The sequence below is a fragment of the Scyliorhinus canicula genome, chromosome 5 (assembly GCF_902713615.1).
Source record: "Scyliorhinus canicula chromosome 5, sScyCan1.1, whole genome shotgun sequence".
NCBI classification, from domain to species: Eukaryota; Metazoa; Chordata; class Chondrichthyes; order Carcharhiniformes; family Scyliorhinidae; genus Scyliorhinus; species Scyliorhinus canicula.
Genome location: NC_052150.1, coordinates 27,594,342 through 27,616,409, shown reverse-complemented (window position 1 = coordinate 27,616,409; position 22,068 = coordinate 27,594,342). Strand labels below are relative to the sequence as shown.

At 46.5% G+C, this 22,068-nt stretch overlaps 1 protein-coding gene across 3 annotated transcripts in view; it reads right to left on the bottom strand.

The window, feature by feature from the left end:
* The window catches only part of nkd2b (NKD inhibitor of WNT signaling pathway 2b), a 144,786-nt gene that overhangs the window by 42,735 nt on the left and 79,983 nt on the right, over positions 1–22,068 (bottom strand). For all 3 annotated transcript variants that reach the window (XM_038796810.1, XM_038796812.1, XM_038796811.1), the window contains one exon: positions 4,068–4,125. In XM_038796810.1, coding sequence (XP_038652738.1) covers positions 4,068–4,125 — 58 coding nt within the window. The remainder of the gene's footprint in view (positions 1–4,067; positions 4,126–22,068) is intronic.

The window sequence follows — 22,068 nt, the reverse complement described above, 5'->3', positions numbered from 1 at the left end:
AGGGGGGGTCTATCTTTTTGGTGCCAGTCCGTGGCGTGGGTCCACCATGTTGCACAGAGTGGCCGACGCAGGCCGCCGCCGTGCGCAAGTGTGACCCCCGACCGGATGTGCAGGGCCCCATATCGGCAGCCGGAGCTGCGAGGACTACTCCCAGGGCCCTGCTCGCCCCCTTCAGGTAGGAGAATCACTCTGGACTTTCTTCTGGCAAGTCCAGAGTGCTTCACCTGCGCTTTGACGCTGGAGTGGGGACATTGCCCCATCATTGGATATTGGAGAATCCCGCCCCAGATGTGCAAAGGTAGCCTGGATGGGAAGTTCATAGAATGTTTCCAGGAAGGTTTCTTAGAACAGCACATTGTGGAGCCAATCAAATAATAGGCTATACTAGACCTGATATTGTGCAATGAGAATGTATTGACTAATGACCACGGTAAAGGCACCCCTAGGTAGCAGTGACCATAATGTGAATGAATTTTGCAATCAGTTTGACGGAGAGAGGAGTGGGTCCGAAACTATGTTCTTAAACTTAACAACGGGCAATTAGGAGAGCATGAGAGAAGAGCTGGCTAAAGGGAATTGGCAATTAGGTTAAGGAATAGGTGAATAGAGATGCAGTGGCAAACATTTTAAAGGGATATTTTAGAATAGATACATTCCAACTAGTAAGAAAAAGTCGAAGGGACTGACAGACTGTCCATGGTTAACTAAAAGGTTAAAGAGAAAGCTTATAATTGTGCAAAGATAGATGGAAGGTCAGATTGTACAGAATAGAAGGAACAGAAACGGATGACTAAAAGATTAATTAGGAGGGAAAAATAAAAAAAAACGAGTTTTAACAGTGAACGTTGGCCCTTTAGAAAGTCAGTCGGGGTATTGATAATGGAAAACAAGGAAATGGCAGATGAATTAACAGGTATTTTGCATCAGTCTTTACTATTGAGGATACAAAACATCCCAGAAACAACTACAAATCAGGAAATGGAAGGGAGTGGGGAGCTCAGGAAAATTACAATGACTAGAGAAGTGGCATGGAATAAATTCCTGGATCTGTTGGCTGGGGAATGCCTGTGTCCTGATGGACGTCACCCTCAGATCTTAAAGGAAATGGCTAGTGAGATAGTTGATGCTTTGGTGTTAATTTTCCGAAACTCCCTAGATTCAGGGAAGGTCCCATTAGATTGGAAGGTGTAACTCCATTCTTCACAAAGGGAGACAAGGTGGGAAACTGCAGACCAGTTAGTTTAACACCTGAAGCTATGGCAGGGCACTTGGATAAGTTTAAGGTAATCAGGCAGAGACAACATGGCTTTGTAAAAGGGAAATCATGTTTAGCCATCTTATTGGAGTTCTGAGGAAGTAACATGTGCTGTGGATAAAGGGGATCTGGCAGATGCACTGTATTTAGCTATCCAGAAAGCATTTGATAAAGGTGCCACGTCAGGTGGCAGGAAGTAAAATCTCATGGAATAAGTGGTACACATATTGGCATGGATAGGAAGAGTAGATATTAATGGGTCTTCTTCACGTTGACAAGATGTAGCGAGTCATATGCCACATGGATCTGTGCTTGGACCTCAACTGTTTGCAATTCATATAAATGACTTGGGATTGAAGGGATGGTTGCCAAATTTGCTGATAACACAAAGATAGGTAGGAAAGCAAATTGTGAAGATGGCAGAGGCTACAAAAGATGTAGATGGGTTAAATGAGTGGGCAAAGATCTGGCAAATGGAGCATAATGTGGGGCAATGTGTCATGGTCCATTTTGGGAGGAAAAACAAAGAAGTATGTAATTTAAATGCTGAGAGGTTGCAGAGGGATCTGGGTATCCGAGTGCATGAATTACAAAAGGCTTGTATGTAGGTACACCAAGTAATTCGGAAAGCCAGTAGAATGTTATCATTTATTGCAAAGGGAATTGAATGCAACAGTAGGGAGGTTATGCTTTAGGTATACAGAGCATTAGTAAGGCCACAGCTGGAATAATGTGTACAGTATTGGTCACCATATTTAATGTAAGTGCATTAGAAGCCATTCATAGAGGGTTTACTAGACTAATAACCTGGAATGAGCGGGTTGTCTTATGAGGAAAGGTTAGACAGGCTCGGCTTGCATCTGCTGGAGTTTGGAAGAGCAAGAGGCTAATTGACTGAAACATACAAAATCCGGAGGGAGCGCGACAGGGTGGATGTGGAAAGGATGTTTCCTCTTGTATGAGAATCTAGAACTAGGGGTCACTGTTAAAGATGAAGATCAGCCACTTAAAACGTAGATGAGGCAAAGGTTTATCTCTCAAAATCCCCACAGAGCAGGAGGCGGCCATTCAGCCCTTCATATCTGCACCGATCCTCTGAAAGAGCACCTCAACTAGGCCCACTTCCCCTGCCCCGTAACCCCACCTAACCAGCATGTCCTTGGACATGAAGGGGCAATTTAACATGACCAATCTACCTAACCCGCACAGCTTTGGACTGTGGGAGGAAACCAGAACATCCAGAGGAAACCCATGCATACAGTGTGTAAAAACACGACACCCAAGGCTGGAATTGAACCTGGGTCTGTGGTGCTATGAGGCAGCTGTGCTAACCACTGTGCCAGTGGGGAACTATCTTCCTGAAAATGAGGTGGAAACATCGTCTTTGAATATTTTTAAGGCAGAGGTGGATAGATTCTTGATGATAAAGGCAGTGATAGGTTATCAGGGATGGGCAAGATAGAAATTTAGATTACTATCAGATCAGCCATGATCTTATTAAATGGCAGAGCGGGTTCATGTTCATAACTGTGATCAGACAGTGGATCCTTAAAGCAGCATCTGCTGAATCCTCACTCCCTCCCTGGCTAAGAGCCCGATTTCTCTACTAGTTCCACCACCACCCCCCCCCCCCCCCCCCCCAAAACATACACACACACCAGGTTTCCTGAAGGACGATCCCCCGAGCACACAAGTGTGGACATTAACAAGCAGCTGCCTCAGGTTCCACTCACCACCCACCGTCGGCCCTGGCCTACTCCCTCCTGTTGGTTTCTGGCATTGTAGCCAGTAACAGCAAAAGGAATCCAAGCCCAGGTGGAGCCAGACGCCATCGGAAGCTGATTCCCTGGGACCATGGCCTTGCACCCAGTGTCTGCTCCTTACAGAAGCTCGATGCTCCTCCAATTCTAGCCTCTTAAATGTCCCCAGTTTCCATCACTCTTGGCCATCATTGCTCCAGTTGTTCAATCCCTATTCTCTGGTATACCCTTCATAAACCCTCCCCACGTGTCTATGCCTATAAGCCCCTCCTTAGAACCTACCTCTTCAATCAACCTTTTTAAATCATCTGCCCCAATATCTCATGCGATTCATTGTCAAATTGTTTCATAACGCTTGCGAAGTTCCATTTGAACTACATTTTTTAAAAAGTACATTAATCCTCCCCTTTGACGTTAACTTCCTCCCGCTCTATGACGCTTGCATCTCCCCAGCCCTCAGGCAATGCATCAATTTAAAGGTGAGGGGTTGAAATGGGTTTGGTCCATTGCGCAGATGCACGAGGGGCTGTTCTCTAATGGTTTTCAAATCAGCTTCAAAGGCTAATAGATTTCACAGCAATTAAACGAAAACAAAGTTCCTGTGAAGCACCCGAGGATGTTCCTTAAGAGTTAGAGGCTGGTTTAGCACAGGGCTAAAGAGCTGGCTTTTAAAGCAGACCAAGGCAGGCCAGCAGCACGGTTCAATTCCCGTACCAGCCTCCCCGAACAGGCAATGTGGTGACAAGGGGCTTTTCACAGTAACTTCATTTGAAGCCTACTTGTGACAATAAGCGATTTTCATTTTCATTTCATTTAAGAGTGATGATGCTATATAAATGCGATGTGCTCAAGTGAATTCTCAGTTTAAATCAGAGAACAGTGGCTTAACATTTTTGAGTAAGAGCTTTCATCAGCACCTGCCCAAAACAATCAGCAATCTAGATACCGGCTAACTAGCTGAACATTTGTCTGCTATTTTGAAAATTCTGGGATTTCTAGCATTGGTAGATTCCCATTTTAACTCCACAAGAAGGATTTCATACTGCACTCACCCTCCAGGGGGCACTGGTCATCAAGGAATTGCCCTTTCAGTTCGGTGTTCAATAGCTCCTGCAAAAGGAAGAAATATATTACAGACAAGGAACAGATGTGGTTGAATAGGAAGGAATCTCAATGAGTCATTAACACAAAAGGATAAGCACTTCCCTGCATAGAGGACCTCAGATAAAAGCGGCAACAGGTTCAATTAAGCACTTTGCTGCTTTACACATCAAAATGCAATCCCACTCTTCAGGAGATTTGGTTGAAAGAATTCACTTAACCTCTGAATTTTTATTTTGGAAAGGAATATTCTACAAACACAGGTCGATGATTTTACTGACAGTATGTGGGCACTTCAAATCTTTACATAAAACTGTACACTACAAATGGCAGGAATCCAGCTCAACTCACCTCTGCTGTTCCTCAAAGAATTACCCGCACCCCCCCCCCCCCCCCCCCCCCCCACCACCATACAGCAACCCCACCCCCCATATCCATCCGATCATGTTATCTCCCTCATGTTTTTGATCAGGCATCATGGTCTTGCACATCACCAGCTAAGAAAATTCCCCTAACTACTTTCTCCATCCTTTTGGTAATGATGATTCATTCATTCCCTCCCCCATTTTACCCTTTGAAAGCCTCCCATCATTTTGCCCATTTCTCTGACTTTCCCAGAACCTTTTTTGTTTTAAGATAAAGAATCCCAATTTCTCCAGTGTCTCTCCATAGCTGCAGCCGGTCACCTTGATAAACCTCATCTGTACGTTCTCCACAGCCAGGACACCCTTAGGACCACCAACCACCACTGGATGTGTTATCTGTGTTGGTCTAACATCGACTGCAACTGGATGCAGTAAAACGAGAAACATGCTTCCGACACAGGAGATGGTCCAACACTGTTTTATTGTACCTGCTGATTGCTGCACATAATCTGCTGTGGGTTGACACTCTATTAACCTAACGGACAACCTCCTACTGGTTTGACCAGACTAGCTCTCTACCACATGGTTTTGATGTACATTGGCCTGTGCACTGCGACTATCTCCCTAGCCGTGTCCTGTGAGAGAGGGAGAGCCTTAATGCCCTGTGGGCTTTATAGTGGTGGTATCCTGTCTGGTGATTGGTTGTTCGGTGTCGTGTGTGTTCATTGGTTATCCCGTGTGTCAATCACTGCCTGTCTGCATCTCATGATATACACGAGTGGATATTATGAAATCTCCCCCTTTTAAAATAAATTTTGGAACGTGGCTGTATATGCATGCATAACCATGTACAAGTGGGGAATGAATGAACATATGTACATGGGAAGGTGTCTATCGTGCAGATACAGAGCAAACGGAACAAAATTTACAAGATTTAAGTCTATAGATTCAGTCTTTATGGTGGATGACAAATTCTTGCCGATCGCCGCAGAGGTGGGGGAGGGGGGGAGACGCCGGCACCTGGACAGGCGGGATGGCTGCCATCTCGGTGGCCTTGTGGACAGGTGGGATCGCTCGTTGTTGGTCAGTGGAGCGGACCTGCATAAGGCCGCGTAATGCCCAGGCTTTCCACACTGTAGACATCGCCTTCCTTTGGCTGGATATTGCTCTTTAAATGGGCGGAGCCACAATTTGGATACGTCATGACGCTGACGTCAGTGCATTCTGTGCGTCATCGCGCATGCGCTGTGCGGTCGGCCGACGTTCGCACATGCTCATCGGGATCTTCGGCCTCGTCGTCCACCCGGTCACGGCGTAGGGACCCGGGAAAAGCGCGCAAAACGGCCACTCTCCTCGATGCTCAGGCCTTGCATTTTTGTGATGGCCTGCACCCTTTCTGCCTCATGGGAGGCTAGTTTTGCATTTTCTGCCGCCCTGATGCGGGAGTAACGATTCCTGGCATGCTCATGGACAACGCACGTTTCGATGCCGACGAAGAGGGTCAACTGTTTGATTTTGAGGAGCTGCTCCCGCAGGGAGTCGGACTGGACCCCGAAAACGATCTGATCCCGGATCATGGAATCAGCCGTCGAGTCATAATTACATGACTGCGCTAGGATGCGGAGATGGGTCAAGAAGGACTGAAAAGTTTCATCCTTTCCCTGAAGCCTCTGTTGGAAGAAGTACCGTTCAAAGCTCTCATTCACCTCAATGTCGCAGTGGTTGTCGAATTTCAGCAGAACCGTCTTAAACGTCTTCTTATCTTCGCCATCGGCAAACATGAGCGAGTTATAGATGTGGATGGCGCGAATCCCCCGCAGTCGACAGGAACAGCGCGATCTATCGGACATCTGATGCTGCTTAGAGGTCGGAGGCCTCGGTATGTAGGAGGAACTTCTGTTTGAAGACTGTCCAGTTGGCGCCGAGGTTGCCGGAGTTCCGGAGTTGCGGAGGGGGTTGGATCTTTTCCATGCTGCTGGATGGCTGCGTGCTGGTCGTTGCAGATTCACTTGAGGTAGGTTTGTTAGAGTTAACAGCTCCCTGGTACCATGATGGGCTATCTGTGTTGGACTAACATCGACTGCAACTGGATGCAGCGAAACGAGAAACAGGCTACCGACACAGGAGATGGTCCAACACTGTTTTATTGAACCTGTTGATTGCTGTACATAATCTGTTGTGGGTTGACACTCTATTAAGCTAACTGGTAACTGGCTTGACCAAGCTAGCTCTCTATCACATGGTGATGATGTTCATCTGCCTGTGCACTGCGACTATCTCCCTAACCATGTCCTGTGAGAGAGGGAGAGCCTTAACGCCCTGTGGGCTTTATAGTGGCGATGTCCTGTCTGGTGATTGGTTGTTCTGGGTCGTGTGTGTTCATTGGTTATCCTGTGTGTCAATCACTGCCTGTCTGCATCTCATGATATACATGAGTGGATATTATGATAGACACCATACTGCAAATGTGCCATGTACATCATGTACAGGTTCAATATTACCATTTTGCTTTTGTGATCCAATTTACAAAACCTTTTTGTTCAATAAACAGATTGATCAATGCGTCCTCCCATTTAAAAAGAAGGGTTTGTATATCTGAACCTGTAGGCCTGTCTGATCTTCTACTCCCAATTCTGGCCTCTATGCATCCCTGGCTTTCTTGACCCTACCACTGACCACGCCTTCAAGGCAAAAAACAATATTTAGGGAAGTTACAGAATAGAGCTCGAGTCAAAAATGGTGATGGAATCATGTCCAGAACGTGCAAGAGGAGACAGAGGAGGAACACACTCTGGTGATGGACACAAGGGATTTCTACACAACTGATGGGGCAGATTGTTGAGAACATTCCCTATTGACAAATCACATTCAATTGACAGCGCAGAAACAGGCCATTTGGCCCAACTGATTTATGCCTTCACAGGGGCCTCCTACCATCCCAACAGCAGGTCCACCAATTCCTCAGTGCCTCCTTCCCCTCGAATGTATTGGTGACGTATTTACAGAAAGTGGAACGAAAAAGTGCATCTCCTCAAACCCCTCACCTCACATCAAAAGCAGTTGTGAAGTGAATGATAGCTCAAAACCCCCAGCCTCCCCCCCCCAACTCCTTCCTTGCTCTGGAATCTGCACCTGCAACTCAATTCATTCAAATCGATTGTTCTTGCCTGTGGAGTTAAAACTATCCAGTGAAATCTGAGAAATGCCGTAATCTCCCTTCCTGACCTCTAATGGGGCTCCCTGTTTCTGATGAGTGTCAGCGTTGCTTGCTTCAGTTCAACCTCAGCAAATATCCAGGAGCTTTTTCGCCCCTGCCCTTGTCCTTCCAAAGCAGGCCCTACATTTCTCAGGCACCTTTGCTTTTATTAGCACCACCATGAATCATCTGCGATATGGCTAAAAACCTTTTGAAGTCTTCCAGGCAGAGGGAGGTGCACAGATTCCAAACCTTTTGGGAAGCAGCTGTCATTAATCAGGAATTCCAGCAGGAGATGAACCAGCATTTAAACACACACACACACTTATTTCTCTCAGTTAACAAAAAGGGAACTGAGGGTGGCACGGTGTTGCAGTGGTCAGCACTGCTGCCTCACGGCGCTGAGGACCTGGGTTCGATCTCGGCCTCGCTGTGGAGTTTGCACATTCTCCTAGTGTCTGCGTGGGTTTTGCCCCCACAACCCAAAGATGTGCAGGTTAGGTGGATTGGCCACGCTAAATTGCAATTGGGCACTCTTTAAAAAGAGCAAAAACGTAACGGCACAGAGAGAAGAGAAATAAGAGAGTTTGTCCTGGGTGAAGATTTTGTCGCAGACTAATGGCTAAATCTGTCCCTTCACCACAGACCCATCAATTTCTGAAAGCTCGTGGAAGATTAAAGAACAAAATCATCAAAATAAATCAAGGATTAGCCACAAAAGTTCAGAGAAATTAAACAGCCAGCTTCGATTGCTGCTATAATTGGACTCCGTTAGAAACCGGCCCCTCTGTTTAATTTTTAAAAGTCGTGATTAATTTAGAGCGATCGGAGTTAAGACACTTGATAAGCTCGTCTTTGAACACATGCTGCTGGCTGGTTAATAAAACTCATAGAATTCTCAGGAATATTACTGGGCAGATTGGAGGGGAAACACTGGATGAATGTTTGGCCTCCTGCCGCTTGCTTGCTTACATGGGTCAATCATAAAACGCTGCAGATTGTTCAAAGGACAGTATAATCACACGAGGGACTGCCCTTTCATTCACAGGTCTTGCACACGATGGAAAAGCCAGTTCCGAAGAGGCTCTTCACAGAATCTGGCCAGGTTTTCATGTGAATGGTACAAGTTTTCCTTTAGTTTTTAAGATTTGCAACACCCCCCCCCCCCACCCCCCTCACAAAGTATGAATGAGTCGCACAAGGCATAAAGCACAACAATGTTGAACGCATAAATAATCCAATATTTCCCACATGGTCAGACCAATGGGGGCACATCGCAGCTTGAAACAAAATTCCAACAAGTTGTAAATTCCTATATTTAGTAGAACTGTACAATACAGGAGAAGGCCATTCTGCCTATCGTGCATCTGCTGATGTATCGCAAGAACAATTTAAATAGCCCCACTTCTCTCCTAATTATTCAATTCGAGTTTGGAAATTACTATTGAGTCTGTTTCCAACCCTTTCCAGGTAAAGAATTTCATACCAATATAAGGCGGCATGGTGGCAATTTCGCCTCACTGCACCAGGGACCCGGGTTCAATTCCAGCCTTGGGTGACGGCCTGTGTGGAGTTTGCACATTCTCCCAGTGTCTGCGTGGGTTTCCTTCGGATGCTCCGGTTTCCTCCCACAGTCTAAAGATGTGGAGGTTAGGTGGATTGGCCATGCTAAATTGCCCCTTAGTGACCAAAGGTTAGGTGGGGTTACGGGGATTAGGTGGGGGAGTGGGCCTAGGTAGGGTGCTCTTTCGGAGGATTGGTGCAGACTCGATGGGTTGAATGGCCTCCTTCTGCACTGTAGGGATTCTATGAAACATCTTTCACACCAAGATATTCCACAGTAATATACAGCCAATGGTATACTTTGGCCAGAGAACAGTGACTATACTTCAGACAGAGAAAACAATAATACAAATCATTTTGTAAATTGTCTTTTTTTTGAGGTCGCATTGGACTGTGGGATAATGGTTGGCTCAGATGGACTCCCCTTCCACTATTCTTCAAAACAATGCCACAAGGTCTTTAACATCAACGGCATTGATGCGGCATGATGGCCCATCCAAAAGTATAGCATTGCCTCAGTACCAGAGGCGGTTGGGTTAAGTGCACAAGAACTTGGCAGTGGGACTTGAAACCACAACCTTGAGATTCAGAGAGTCGACTGAACAGAGCGGACAGATGATAACAAAATCAGCCACCAGGTTCTGCATTGCACCCGATTTCTATTTTCACTGACGTCAATGGAAATTGGGGCTGCGGGAGGAGTCATAGAATTTACAGTGCAGGAGGCCATTCGGTCCATCGAGTCTGCACCGGCCCTTGGGAGTGCTGTAAAGCAGGTGCCACCTCACTATTGCATGATCACAAAACTACCACCCAAGTTTCTGCACCGTGCTCCTATTCAACATAGGGAGACTTCCATGCTCAAGATATCACTCGCTGAATAGACGACAGTGGGTGGAAAGGTACAGGCATCGAGATTTAGATTATATTGTTATAAAGCAGGTCGTGGTCAATATTCCTTTTGAATTTGCTTTCTTCTTTTTAGCCTGTTTATTCCAATGTTGGGTACCTTTAACTCTCTTGCTGTGGGCAGCCTTTCAAATATGGGTGTCACAACTATCTGAGCAGAAACATTGGGCTTGGTTTTGAAATCTCCTCACTTCAGCATGACTTGACACCAGTGACCTGCGTCCTGCATACAACCATTCAAATGGAGAGATTCTGATCTCATACACATCAAACACCCCAAAACTGGTCTGAGGTTACATTCCAGGAAGGAAAGCTTCTGTGTAATGGAGTTGACGGTTTTGAAAATGACCTCTCCGATTTATTTAATGCAGGCACAAATCAAAAACCAGATGAGAGAGAGCCAGTTCACTGTTCCCAAGATCTGTGGAGTTGCTGCCGATCACCTTTCAACTCTTACCATTTCCAGCCTTTCAAGTGGAGTCAGGTTACAGAGCAGCTGTCAGCACTTGGGAGAGGAAGAAAAAGGGCCAGGTGACATCAGCCCAAAATCCACAACAACTCCCATCAGCAGCGAACCTCTCCTCCCCCCCCACCTCCCTTTCATCCCCAAGGAGCGAGAAACACTACAGAGCTTTGTTCGACACTTCCTCTCAGAAAGGCAACCTTTATGAGCTACGCATTTCAGTCAACAGGTCGGCAAGGGCATTGTACTGAGCGCACATAATTTCCTAAACAACACGACCTTCTGGATGAATGCCCGTGGCAAGTCAGGGTGTGTGAGGAGAGGGCCGGAAGTCACAGACCTGATAACACCCCATCTTAACAGAAAGAAATGGGTGACCAGCGAGCTCCATAAACTCCTATCTGTTTTATTTCCACAAAACTGGCACATTCTCCATACGTGTCCCAAGATGAAATTGGATTTTTTTTCTCGTGAAAAGACTGACTTCATGCTGAAACTTTCAGAAAGGTCCTGCAGTATCCACGGGGAAGTATACCTGAACATTGGATGAGCACTTGAAGCGTCATAGCATACAAGGTTATGGACCAAGTACTGGAAAACGGCATTAGAAGAGAATGACTAGCATAGACATGATGGGCCAAAGGTCCTCTTTCTGTGCTGTATGACTCTACGACTAAGACTTTTCAATTCTCTCATAACCCACCCATATTTGCTGATATTCTGTTTTCCGCAATGAAAATAGTTTAAGTTGACTTATTGACAAAACTATAAAAATAGATTTTAATGTAAACATTACACCACTGCCATATCAATTGTGCAATGGAAGATGTTTTTTTTAAAAATCAGTATCTCCCCAACTGTCCAGCTCTGGGGAAACTGCCTTTGTCTGGTTCCAATGCATCCCTAGCAAGATCACCCCTTCCTGCCCGCACTCAAGTCACCTCCAAATCCTCCTTGGTCCTGGGGAGAACTGCTCATCTCTTCTTTGAAATAGTAACACAGGATCTCTTATGTCGCAACACACCATCATTACTATACTGAACTGTCGGTCTCGCAACCTACGGACTCTCAAACGAATGGTACCGCTGAGCCACAGCTGACACTTCCAATACTGTCATTAATGGAGATCTAACGCTCTATGACTCTCATCGACAATGTTACCTACAGAGGAACAGGAGTCGGCCAATCAGCCCCTCGAGTCTGCCCCACCATTCAATGAGACCATGGCTGATCTGTGGCCCAACTCCATGAACCAGTAATTAGTCAATTTCCCTTAATACCTTTGCTTAGCAACAATCTATCCATACAAAATTAACAACTGATCTAGCATCAATAAAGTGCGTCCCAACCCTCTACCACTCTGTGGAAGTAGGAGTCCTTCCTCCTAATGTCTTTCCTGAATGGTCTGGCCCTAAGTTTTAGACTAGTTCAAGAATCACCAACCAGTGGACACAATTTATCTTTATCTACTCTGTCTTTTCCTGTTTCTATATTGAAGACTTCGATCAGATCATCCCATCACCTTCCAAATTCTCGAGAAACAGGCCTAATTTATATAATCTCCCCTCATAACTTAACCTCTCAGGTAGCATTCTTGTAACCCTACTTTGCATTCCCTTCAAGGCCAAAATATCATTTTAATGTGTGGGCTGGGATACTCCGACCCGGTGCCGGATCGGACAATCCATAGGGGGATGCGAGAATCGTGCCCTGATGCCGCCTTCCCCAGTCTCCGGCGCCGATTCTCAGGCACCCGTGGGATTTCTGCCGCGCCGGTCAGGGGCCGTTGACAGCGCCCCCCCCACCCGTCGATTCTCCGGGCCCCGATGGGCTGAGTAGCTGACGAGTTTGGCCGAGTCCCACCGGCGTGCGTTACTCAGGTCCCACATGGCGGGACCTGGAAGGTGAGTCTGCGGGGGCCGTCCTGGAGGGGGATGGGGGGATCCGACCCCAGGGCTGGGGGAGCCCCCTCGGTGGTCTGTCCCGTGATCGGGGCCTATCGATTGGCGGGTGGGATGGTTCCGTGGGGGCCTATTTTACTCCGCACCGGGCCCCTATAGGGCTCTGCCATATTGCCCGGGGGCCTGCATGCGCGAAATATGCCGGCCGTAGCGTGCATGCGCGGACTTACGCCGTGCATTCCACGCATGCATGAACTCACTCCGGCCGCACGGCTGGAGCTGCGGGGACCACTCCGGCGCCAGCCTAGCCCCCTAGGAAGGGGAGCATTCCCCATTATCGGGGACCGTTGACGGAGTGATTGGCACTACTATTCACGCCAGCGTGGGGACAGAACCCCATTATTGGAGAATCGCGCCCGTGGTGTCCAGATCTGCTCTGAGTGGGGTCCAACTGCTCATCCAGCTCATCACTTCTACTGACTAAATATCACAAAGGCTGAGGGAATTATTCCTTGGACTCTGCTACCACTTTACAACCAATTCCATTTCCTTCCTTCGTCACTTGATTAGATTCAATCAATGTGTAAAAATCCACATTCTTTCCATTACCAAGAGCATTTATCTTCAAACTCCACAACAGTTAACTGGCACTCCCCTTACCTTGCTTACACCAATTTGAAAATTTTTATTCACTTTCTCTCCCATCGTTACAAAAGTCAGCTTGCTATACCCCCAGGCTAGCCATATCCTGTCCCACTCATCCATCACTCCTCTCCTCACTCACATATTTTAGCTTGCTATATCCCCACGCAAGGAGTTCTTCATCTTCAAATGCCTCCGTGGTCTCGCTCTACCCCCCCCCCCCCCCCCCCCCCCCACACAGCTGCTGCATCTTAAATTGAGCTTTACATCTTCAGTCAGTCCTACAAACTCTGGTCTTTTGGGGATTTCACTCGCCAGTAATGAAACTGTCCTCGATCGCTTCTGCCATACCCCACAGAATCCGGCTTGAGTATCAGAGATTCCTGTGCTGCTACAATTCTGACCTCTTGCGCACCCCTGATTTTCATCGCTCCACCATTGGCAAATGCACCTTCCCGAACATTGGGCCTAAGCTCGGAAATTCACCTCCTAAACCTCTTGTCCTTTGAGATATTCTTTATATCCTCTCTCTGTGGTCCATCTGCCCATTATTGCTTTATATGGTTCAGCGTATCGTTCTGTTTGATAATGTTGCTGTGAAATGTCTTGGAGTGTTTTAATACATTAAAAGACGTCACATACGGGCAGCATGGTGGCACAGTGGTTAGCATTGCTGCCTCATGGCCCTGAGGTCCCAGGTTCGATCCCGACTCTGGGTCACTGTCGTGTGGAGTTTTCACATTCTCCCCGTGTTTGTGTGGGCTTCGCCCCCACAATCCAAAGATGAGCAGGGTATGTGGATTGGTAACACTAAATTGGCCCTCAATTGGAAAAAATGAATTGGGTACAAATTTTTTTTAAAAGGCGCCACATAGTTCAAAGTTGCTGCTGATCGACAACTCAATAAACGAACATCCAACTAGCTGTTTTCCAGGTTTACGATGGGTGTAAGTTTAGAAGAATGGTAGGGACAAGGGATCTAATTTACACAAGGTTTACTTTATTCTGGTTATTTAAAAAATATCTAAAAGTATGGATTCACTCATGAAACCAGAACATCCATGTTCTGTTCATTTGGAATGCAGGCATCTTATAACAGGAAACACAGCATTTGATCAGTTGATGCTCCCTACAGTGAAAGGAAATTAAATAGCTCGCAGCTTCAGGCAAACAAAAAACATAAGGGCGCATGCAGACTTCAAGATACTTCAAAATCATAACTGTTTGGTCCAGAATGTTCTAGGTCCAGATGCAAATTTATTCTGATTTGTTTTTTTTTTTAAAAAGTTGACCGATTAAATTTTACACCAAAATTACATTTTAAAAATTCAAAGTGTACACTGAGGAGACTGAGGGCGGGATTCTCCGGTCATGCCTGCCCGGCAACTGGAAATTCCTGCCTGAGGTCAGTGGACCTTTACATGGTCTGCAGTCCGCGTTCCGCCCGTGGCGATCCGAAACCATTTTGACAACTCACGTCACACAATCACTTTCCATCTTTTGCCCTATTCACTATTTATTTATATACTCGAAGGAATCAGACGGACTCTGTCCATCTAGAGTAAAAACTTGGCCCGCGTGACTGCTCACAACTAATTGCTTTCATGTGGGAATCGGATACAGGAATGAAAAAGCAAACGGTCAGAGGCTACAAGGAAATAACTTCGAGAGAGAGTGGCACTAATTGGATAGCATACACAAAAGGCACAGTGGGCTACACGGCCTTTTCTGCGCCGAATGATTCTATGGATTTTTGCAGGGCTAGATTCTTCGTCTGCACCCGCCGCAAGATCGCCACGGGCGGAACGCGGACCATGTAAAGGTCCACTGACCTCAGGCAGGAATTTCCAGTCGCCGGGCAGGCACGACCGGAGAATACCGCCCGCAGTCTCCCCAGTGTACACTTCTTAAAAAATTCATTCAGTGGGTGTGGGCATTTCTGGCTTGCCCAGCATTTATTGCCCATTCCCCATTTGCTCTTGAACGGAGTGTCTTTCAGAGGCCGATTAAGAGTCAACCACATTGCTGTGGGATTGGCCTTGCTAAATTTCTCTTTCGTGTCCAAAGGTTGGGTGAGTTTATGGCGATAGGGCGGGGAAGTGGGCCTAGGTAAGGTGCTCGTTCAGAGGGTCGATGCAGACTCGATGAGCTGAATGGCCTCCTTCAGCACTGTAGGAATGCTATTATTTTTATTGAATAAAAATTTCACTATCTGCCATTGTGAGATTCGAACTTGGGTCCCTGGATTGCTTTTTTTCTTTAAATTTAGAGTACCCAATTCATTTTTTCGAATTAAGGGGCAATTTAGCGTGGCCAATCGACCTACCCTGCACATTTTTGGGTTTACCCACACAAACACAGGGAGAATGTACAAACTCCATACGGACAGTGACCCAGAGCCGGGATCGAACCTGGGACCTGGGCGCCGTGAGGCCGCAGTGCTAATTCACTGCGTCATCATGCTGCCCCGGGTCCCTGGATTACTACTGCATCACAAACATATTTGTTCAATGCAGCAGAGCTGGAACTGGGAAATTAAGAACAGGATTTCGGCCTTTATGTTGGGACCAAGTGGGCATCATAATAATGCCAGTACTGTTTTTCCTCAGATTGGCCAACTGGAAGATGGCCTAGCCACCCAATTAAGCATGGCAAGCAGGCTCTCGAGGGTGGAGCACGTATTCAAGGCCCACCAGCTCAGGGGCGATGCAGTCTGCATTTCAGGTATGCGACGAGAGAGGGCACCTCCATTTTTAAAATACAGAAGTTCCCTCAGCAGCCGGGATCCCAACCACAGAGCAGTCTAGAGCTGCAGCTGTGGTCAAGCAGGCAGGTACGGCCTCAAAGCCTGCCTGGAGACTAACCCTCTCTGTTTTGCTGCTGGGATGCGACCTTCAGGCAACTGGTCTATTCTCAGTTGCTTTACGAGCAAGGGGGTGCCCGGGCAGGCTGCAGGTTAACTGGAAAATTCCAATTGCCCTCTGACAACAAGCTTTTCACAAGCTCAATGGGGAAAACGTGAAGTTGTTCCGTTTTGCAGTGAGAACAAAAAGGCAGAGTATTACTTAAAATAGAGGGCAGCCGCAAAATTCTGAGATGCAGAGGGATCTAGGTGGTCTAGTACATGAGTCACAGAAAGTTAGTGTGCAGGAACAGCAAGTAATCAAGAAGGCTAATAGAATGATAGGATGTTTGGCTTCAGTTATACAGGCACTGGTAAGATCATGGTTCGAATTCTCTGGCTGTTGCGATTCGCTTTTCCTGCTGGCAGTGCACCCCAGGCCAGGGGTGTCCCAGCAGCGTGAGGTGGCATTGGCAAGCAGCGGGAAGATAGAATTCCGCCAACAGCGAACAGCTCGCCACGGAGAAACACACGGCTGGGTGGATCGGAAAATCCAGCCCCAAATCGCAGGTACTATGTGTAAATGTAAACGCATTGGGGGGCGGTTCAAAGGAGGTTTCATAGATCATAGAATTTACAGTGCAGGAGGCCATTCAGCCCCTCGAGTCTGCACCGGCTCTTGGAAAGTGCACCCTACCCAAGGTCAACAACTCCGCCCTATCCCCCAGTAACCCCACCCAACACCAAGGGCAATTTTGGACTCTAAGGGCAATTTATCATGGCCAATCCACCTAACCTGCACATCTTTGGACTGTGGGAGGAAACCGGAGCACCCGGAGGAAACCCACACACACATGGGGAGGATGTGCAGACTCCGCACAGACAGTGACCCAAGCCGGAATCGAATCTGGGACCCTGGAGCTGTGAAGCGATTGTGCTATCCACAATGCTACCGTGCTACCCTCAATTGATGCCTGGAAAAAGCGGGTTGTTTTATGAGGAAAGGTTAGACAGGCTGGGCTTATTTCCACTGGAGTTTAGAAGTGACGGGTGACTTGATTGAAGTATATATACACACACAAGATCCTGAATCGTCTCAACAAGGTGGACATGGGACCGATGTTCCCTTTTATGGACGAGTCCAGAATTAAGGAGCACCATTTTAAAATTAGAGTATGCCATTTTGGGACAAAGATGAGGAGAATTTGTTTCGGAGGGTTGGACAACTTTGGAACGGTCTTCCTCAGAAGGCGATGGAGTTGGGGGTCATTGAATATTTTATGAGGTGGAGGTAGATAGATTCTTGTTGTGGAATCAAAGATTATTGGGGGTAGAAGGGAATGTAGAATTCGCAACATTAAACATCAGCCATAATCTTATTGATTGGTGAAGCAGGCAAAAGGAGCCAAATGGCCGACTTCTGCTCCTATGTTGTATGTTTGTACTTGGCTACCCACCGCCACCTGCAGGAAAATGACTTGTGGATGGGATGGTGCCAACAAACTGGCATGCTGGCCAGCAGGGAAAATTTGCACCCCATGCTGATACCCGTATTGGCTAAACACCTGCCCTAAATGACAAGAAGTGGAAGGGGAAACACAAATTATTAGACAAATAGCCCAAAATTGGAGTTACAAAATACTGAATCTTGAAAGGGAGGAAAGGCAAGGACAACAAATTCACATCCCATTTTTGACAGCCTCGGATCAGTAGGAAGTCCACTTCCCGGAGTCAGAAGGCTGTGGGTTCAAGTCCCACTACAGGCACGAGCACTGAATCTATGGCAACATTCCCCTTGCAGTTACAGTCGAGAGGAAAACTGCACAGTCCGAGGGGCCACCTTCCAGACGGGGCCATGTCTACCTTCTCAGGTGGGCACAAAGATCAAACAGTACTATGAGAAGAAAGAGAGAATATTCCAGGGAATCATGGTCAATATTGATCACTAAAACAGTCTTATCCGCCCATTTCTCTCTCAATACTGCTGGCAGAACCTTGCTGTGCACAAACTGGCCATTGCATCTCTCACAGCTGTGACTACACCTCAAAGCTACTTCATTGGCTGTGAAGTGTTATGGGATGCCAGAGGTCATGGTAGATAAACAAAGATCCACTGCGTTCCTTTCCTTTTGTGCAGTTGTAAACCGCTATTCCGGATTGCTCTTTTCTTTCAAGCCAGGGCCTCATCCAGCAATTTAATTACTGCCTCCAGATCGGAGCTCTCTTTCCCTTTCTTAAAAAAAAGAGGCAAGTCTGGCACACAAAGCCAGATGTGGAAGTAGCTCGGCATCCAGCAGCTATTTCCTCCGAACCGCAAGTCCGTCATCTCTCCAAGGGGTTTTGTACCAGTCCCAGAGGAGCAACTGCCCCTCCCCATAGCCTGGCTTCTATTTCCCTTCCTTCCAGCTCCCTTCTCCCTTCCCTCCCTAATTGCCAGGAGTGATCAAAGCCAGGATTTGCTTTTGGCGAGTCTGCTGGTTGGGAATGAAAGAAAATGTAATTTGCTTCACAGTGCAGTCCCATCGTTATTCGCAGTACATTAGCTAAACAATCAGCACGCCCAACATGTCAAGTCATTCCCACAGGAGGAGGTTTTGGTGCATTTCCAATCATATATGCATGCCATAATATAGATATATATTTTTTAAAAGCATACCGTCAACACAAGTCAAGGCACTGGGCGGCCTTCAAACACTTTTAATCACTGCAACAGCTGGATCAAATCTCAGCGCAGTAACAAGGTCAGTCTCAGTGATGTGTAGTATGTAAAGGCTTTTGGCAATGCTTCTGAGGCTGTTTAGCAGTCAAGGAGCAGCTACATTAAATTGGCAAGCATCAGCAGCGACAGTAACCCCCCCCCCCCCCCCCCCAATATAACAAAAAGCTTCCCTTCACTATCTTAAGCCAGACTTTGGTCCCAAGGCAGAATTGGTTTAAGCCTTGTTCAAACATGAAAGTTTGGATGCCCATCATTAAAAAAAAACGGTGGATAGAGAATCGCCTTAAATTGGGCAATTTTAACCACAGTAGACCAAGAGGGCACACGCTCTTGGGTGGAGCCTCAAAAGGAAAATGGACGCTGTTACCTCATGTCCTGTTTACTGAAAACTTGGTTAAAGTATTCCAATTACAATTAGTAGACGACCAACTTTGAGATTAGCACAGTGGGCACGGATGCACCCCCGCGCACACCAGCGTTTCTCCATCCAACCTCCTGTCTGGAACTCTAACATATATGGATTTACCTTGGATGAGTTTTTTTTTTCCAAAACTACATTTTTTAAAAAAAGGTAAGCTTCCCAATTTCATTTGGATGATCTTTCGTCCACAGGACGGAGTGAAATTTATTACTGCAAAACTTGCCCCGAGGGATGTTGTTCAAATTGTATTACAGCAAGGTCACCACAGCACCTCACCCCGTCTGGAAATGCAGTGATGAAATTTCCAAAAATATATAGTGGAAAATGGTTGAGCAATTTCGGCTTGTGTTGCAAAGACAGCAGTCAAATCCAAGTCACCAATCCTGTTCTGTAGATTAACTGTCCACCTCACTTCATGGATTATGGGAATAAAAGGAGCTGAGGTACGGGACAGCTATGAGCTAATAACATGGCAGAACAGGGAGAAGGGGCTGAATGGCCACCTTCTTTTTGTTATTTCTGCTCTTTCTCTCTCTCTTCCTCTTTCTCCCCCCCCCCCCCCCCCCCCCCCCCCCCCCCCCCCCCAAACACACACACACACCTCATACAGGACTGGGCAGTTACTGCTTAGCAATGAGCTAGCTCAAATACATATTCGACACTCCCGAGCCTTGTGGAATATCAAAAAGCATTTCGCAATCCCAACAAAAATCCGACAACAAATCAAACTAATAACGTTTGCCCGATTTAAAGTGGTTTGAATTGAAATGAAAGAGCTGTTTCTCTTTTTTTTTAAATATAAAAGAATGGGAGACTAAAAAATTCAGCTGGAAAAAAACAGGGCTGCTTTTTAAAAAAATCCTGATGGCTGTAGCAACACGTTCAAGGCGTTAATATAAGCAGCTCAACAGATGGAGAAGGCGTTTCTGTTGTGGCCTGTGAATAAATACATTCTTGGAAAGGGAACACATCTATAACAAGTTATGCCATCATTGTTCACTGAAGTGTAAAAACTTTCTAACAGTTTCAGATTACTGGACTGGGTTTTCCAGAAAAAAAAAGGCAAAAATTAAAATCCTCTTCATACACCAGAAATAATCCAGTGCTTCAATCTTCTACGTATTGTGAAAATGCACAGAATTAGGTTTAGTGGGACGAGACTGTCTCACTAACAAATTGCTACGAGGAGTTTGGGTTTTGCTTTAAAAACAGTCAATCCAGATCTTTTGGGATGCTTCAACTGCCAACTTTTTAAATGATTGCCCTGATGTCTCCAGGGACCAAGGATTTTGTTTCATCATATTCATTCCTGGGGCAGCGCTTGCAAGACTGGAATATATTGCCCATCCCCAATCACCCTCGAGAAGATGGTGGTGGATTACTTTCTTGAACCTCTACAGTCCGTGGTGAAGGCACCCCCACAGTACTGTCACGAAGGGTTTCGGGGATTTTGACTCCGTGACAATGAAAAAATAGCAACATATTTCCAAGCCAGGATAATCTGTGATTGATGGGGAACTTTCAGATGATTGGGTTCTCATGTGCTTCTTAACTTCATCTGTCTGGGCGGTAGAGATCACGGGTTGAGAGGTGTTGCAAATAAACCTTAATGAATTACTGCAGTGGATCATGTAGAAGGTACATACTGCAGCATTTATGTGCCAGTGGTGAATGGAGTGATTGTTTTAAGGTATTGGATGGGGTGCCAATAAAATAAGTTGCCTTGACCTGGATGGTGTCAAGCTTCAAGAGTGTTCTTGGACCGCATGTGTCCTGGTGTACACACTGAAGCGCCAGGTCAAGGGCTAATCAATATAAAATGAACATTAAGTGATCACTTAAAGAGATTGGGTATGAATCTCTTTGCACAAGAGTAGTGAGAATGTGGAACGGGTGTTGTCACATGGGGTGGGATCCCAGGATCACCCACCAGCAGATTTTCCAGCCCAGGGGGCGGTCTGCCATTGGCTGGTGGTAGGATTTTCCAGACCGCCAAAGGCAATGCTGTTTTATGTGGCTCTCTGGCCATGCCACCGGGAAACCTGCCGGCCAATGACCAGCTCTCTCTTCCAGTGTATAAACCCGCTGTGGAGGATGGGGAAAAGAGGAGAGGGGGAGGGGGTAGAAATCCCGGCATTGGAATGGTTGCAATAGGTAGTATTGATTCATTTAAAAGGGGAGGTTTGGTGCATACAGGAGGGAGAGTGGAATAGATGGGATGCAGAGGCAAGTTGGAAAGCGGGAATTAGAATGGAGGCGGCGAGCGTGGACCATAAACACTGGCGTAGGCCAATTTCTGTCTGTCAGTTCTATGTAACAAAAAGTCCATCTAGTTTGCCTTCAATCACGTTGGCATTCACACAATACAACAATAATGGAGTTGCTCACTAATCATACTAATCAATCTCTATCAATTAGCCTACAACAGACACACAACTTGAAGAAAATCCCAGTGGTGGAGAGCTTTGGGCACCACAGAAGCTAAAGTCACCTGTTCCTCTCCAGCACGCTCTACTTACCACATGTCGTGTTTCAAATTACTCATCTGCCATATCCAAAAAAGCTATTTTCAGAAATCAATTAAATTACTGTGCAAATGAATCAACTCTCAAACCGATTTCACCACCTCTCTTGGCAAAGTGCGCCACAGTAAAAACAGGTTTGAATTCATCTGAAAGGAAGAGGAACAGGGAATAAACTCGTTAAATCCGTCCAGAAAGCTGTGTGGGAAACAATTTAACAGCCCTAACAGTACGTTAGTTCCATTTCTGGCCACCGGTGTACATTCCTGCTGCAATTCTGGCTGCTTGGCCCATGCACAGAGCTCAAGATACACGCAGAATAGCTGATAAAGCTTAAAGGGATTTGTTACACATTCCAAGGACCTCCTGAAAAATTCTAACCCTCATGCTGTGACAAATACTGGTCAGC